This window comes from Belonocnema kinseyi, chromosome 10 (genome assembly GCF_010883055.1).
Source record: "Belonocnema kinseyi isolate 2016_QV_RU_SX_M_011 chromosome 10, B_treatae_v1, whole genome shotgun sequence".
NCBI lineage: Eukaryota > Metazoa > Arthropoda > Insecta > Hymenoptera > Cynipidae > Belonocnema > Belonocnema kinseyi.
In genome coordinates, this window is record NC_046666.1 from 43,449,710 (window position 1) to 43,453,703 (window position 3,994).

A 3,994-nucleotide genomic window follows, 5' to 3' on the forward strand; every position below is an offset into this window, starting at 1 on the left:
CATATTATTTATGCAGTGCGTTATTTACAACAGAGACTCAGAAGGCCATGGTTGAGGATCGAAAAATTTGAGGGTTGATTTTTGCGGCTGGGGAGAGCCAGATAAGGGAATATTAAATTTAGGGATGATTTTTGAGGTAGCGGAGAGCTGGAAAAGAGTGTTTTACAATTAGGGATGATTTCTGGAGCTGAGGAGATCTGAATAAGGAGATTTGACTCTTAGGGATGATTTTCGAGGCAATGGAAAGCAGGTAAAAGAGTATTTCACGCTTAGAGGTGATTTCTTGAACTGAGGAGAGCTGGAAACGGGGATTTTAAGCTTAGGGGTGATTTTTAGGTCTTTTTAGGAATTTTAAAAAGGAATTTTAAACTTAGGGTTGATTTTTAGGATTGGGGAGAGCTGGGTAGAGACATTGTATATTCAGGGGTGATTCGTGGGGCTGGAGAGAGCTGGATAAGCGGTTTTTTGATTCAGGGGTGTTTCTCGCAGTTGGTTAGAGCTGGACAAGGGCATTTTAAACATATTAGTAATTTATGGACTCAGTAAGAACGAGGCAAGTGCATTTTAGACTTAGGGGTGATTTTTTAGTTATAGAGAGCTGGTTGAGGGGATAGGAAACGGAAGGGTTATTTTTGGGGCTGGGAAGAGCTAAACTGGGCTGATTTCCTCGGTTACAGAAACCTGGACAAGGATAGTTAGATAGGATAAGAAAATGTTTAATTGTTTAAAATGAAATATTTAATCATATTAGCGATAAAATATTCTCATTTTGTATCGATTTCCCAGAACGAGAAAATTGTAGCTCAAAAACGTTAAATTATAATTTTTAGTGGCCAAATGGATTTTTTTAGTTTTATGTAAAGTACTTTATATAAATTACTTTTTTCTCTACTATTTTAATTTAAAAATCTGAAAATATTTAACGAATTAAAATATGCCAAACTTCTTTAATATGATTCTAGATTTTTGCGTAAATATTTTGTCATAATCATATTTCGTACTCATAATACCTATAATAATGTTGGCGTTTTATACTTGAAATCGATACTTTTAGTACAAAATATTTGGATTTAAAGTAGATAACAAATTTCTTAACAGGTTTGGTTAATGCTCGCTTTTTTCTCTGGAAGACGGAATAGATTTCGAAGAAGATTTACAATTTTAAACAACTTTAGTTTGTATTAGTTTCTTCTTCGCAAATTGGAATTTTTTGTTTTGAAAAAAATTACCTGTCGTTCTACTTGGAATTTTGAACCTTTTCTCAATAGTGGTTAAAGTGATATTAATATAAACATGGGCCATGCTTTGGATGGTTCCAAGAAGACCGTAAACCAAAATAAATACTTTTGCTGTTGCTCGAGTTTGCAGCCATTTGGGAAAGAAGCCGCAGAGTCCACATTGCGAAGCTTGATCCATTCTTCTAGATTTTTTTCTAAATAAATAAAAGATTACAACTAAAAAAATGGTTTTATTTGCTACATTTGTAGCATCAGGGAAATTATAAAATAGTTTTATTTCTTTAACACTATCGTGAACTTTTGTATGATTTTCCAGTTCAATTTATTCCTGACCATTTATTATTTTTTTTCAATTACTTCTTTAGTTATTTATTCTTCTATTCAGCCCACAGAATGTTCATTAATTATGTAGGGATGATTTTTGAAATTGTTGATCCCCTCCATATCCATATTTTAATTACGGATTTTGGAAGATTTTGAAAGATTTCGAAAGATTAAATGGAATTTCAATAAATATCTAAATACTATAAAGAATTTTAAGGGATTCAAGAGATTCGGAAAGATTTTCACGAATTAAAAAAATTTGATTAAATGTATAAGTATATAAAAAATTTCACGGGATTTCGTAATTTTTCGAAGTATTTTCAAATAAGTCACAGGATTTTAAAGGATTTCAAGAGATGCAAAATTATTTTTACGAATTTCGAAGAATGTCAAGGGATTTTAATGAGATTTTGAAGATTACAAGTGAGTTTAAAAGATATAACGCGGTTTCAAAAAATTTCTGTATATTATAAAGGATTTAAAGGAATTTCATGGATTTAAAAATATTCCTACTGGCTTGAAAGATTTCAATTAATTTTCAAGAGATTTCAAAAATTTCAAGGGATCTCAAAAAATTGTAGGGGTTTCCATAGTTTTTGAAGGATTGTAAGGGAATTCTTGGTAGCTCAATCATCTAAAAATGATTTCAAGAGGTTGTGTACGATCTATACGGAATTCATAGGACTTCAATTAATATTCTCATCACTTAAAAATCGTTTGGAATTGACAAGGTTTTCAAAAGAATTCACAGGCTTTTAAAGGATTTCAAGAGATGCGGAAGTATTTTCACAGATTTTATTGGATGCCAGGGTATTTCAAAGATTAAAAGGGATTTAATGAGATTTTATAATATTTCAAAAGATATTAGATTTCAAACTATTTCAAGAGATACTTAAAGTTTTTCACGAATTTTAAAACGTTTAATGGAATTTTAATAGGAGTTCGAGAATTTACAGGGATTTAAATTGATTTAGAGGGATTTTATCATATTTCGAAAGATGCGGTGGATTTTACAAAATTTTCTAAATTTTTAAGTGATTTTAAGGGACTTTAACGGGTTTCAAAAGATTGGAAGGGATTTCGATAAACTCACGGGATTAAAAAGGATTCGAAGATATTTTAAAATATTCTAAAGTATATCCACGGATATTAGAGGATTTCATCAGATTTAACTGAATTCAAAGGGATTACAAAGATTTCAAGGATCTTAAAAGATTCCATGGAATCTCAATCAAATTTTAAGGAATTTCCACTTTTTTAAAAAGATTTCAAAGGATTTCCTAAGAAATCATTTATGATAGTGAAGCAAATTTTTTTATTTTGCAAGATAATAAAATTTTAGAAAAAATTCAAGTAAGCTTAAGAGACCTTCAGAAGTTTTAGAAAGATTTACAAACAATTCAAAGCTTGTGAAATTTCCAATTTTATTTTTAAATTTAGAATTTTCAATATTTTCAAAAATAAGGTTTTTAAGAATTATGAAAGATTTGGAGAGAAAAAATCTTAAGATTCCTGTGAAAGTTTCAAAACAAGTTTTATCCTAAAAAATAATTTTAAGAGAAAATTGAAAAAAAAATCTAAAAGTTATATGACTTCCTGAAATTTCGATAAAACTTGAAAGATTTTAAGAGGACATTTTGCAATTTTTTGAGACTACAACAAAAAATTAAGCAAGTTTAGAAGATATTTAGAAGTTTTGAAGAGCTTAAAATTTTTTTTTTTACTTCGAAACTGTAATAATTAGAATAGATTGGTTCACAGCTAACTACAAATCGAAAATAAATTAAAACTTTTTTCAAACTTCTAAACGACTTATATATATTTTAAAGGTTGTGTATACAAAGCCGGTACCGGTAAAAACAATTGTCGGTACCAGTATCCCTCCCCATGAGATGTTGAAGAAAAGTTATAAAAATTTAAAATCCATGAGATCCTTGGATTCCGCGAATTCCACGAATTCTGTGAATTCCTTAAAGATGGAGTCTACATGCGAGCTAAATTTATTTCTATGACTAGTCATTAGGATGCCTTTCCGCCCTTACGTAGCGTTGGAAGAGGGGGTGGGGTTGCGACCTTACATTATTTCTGTGACCAGTCACAGGGGTGTTTTCCCGCCTCTTACGTGGCATTCGAAAAGGGGTAGAAGTGCGACCATACATCATTTCTTTGACCAGTAAGTAGGGTGTCTTCCCGCCCCACGTTGCGTTGGAAAAGGGGTTGAGAAGCGACCTTACATTATTTCTGTGATCAGTCACAGAAGTGCCTTCTCGCCCCCACGTGGCGTTGGAATAGAGGTAGGGGTGCGACCTTACATTATTTATGTGACTAGACCAGTGATCCCAGATCTGAAACGAGATGCGGTCCAATACTATGACAGGGCTATGTGCGTGTGAATATAGTAGGAGACGCTGTAAATGACTGAGTTGCGCGCG

The 3,994-nt window shown here is 31.8% G+C and overlaps 1 protein-coding gene across 1 annotated transcript in view; it reads right to left on the reverse strand.

The window, feature by feature from the left end:
- LOC117181800 (solute carrier organic anion transporter family member 74D-like) overlaps nucleotides 1–3,994 on the reverse strand; it is a 15,175-nt gene that overhangs the window by 5,611 nt on the left and 5,570 nt on the right. The window contains exon 2 of the mRNA XM_033374771.1: nucleotides 1,230–1,432. Within this exon, the coding sequence (XP_033230662.1) occupies nucleotides 1,230–1,416 (187 nt within the window). The 5' untranslated portion in view covers nucleotides 1,417–1,432. The remainder of the gene's footprint in view (nucleotides 1–1,229; nucleotides 1,433–3,994) is intronic.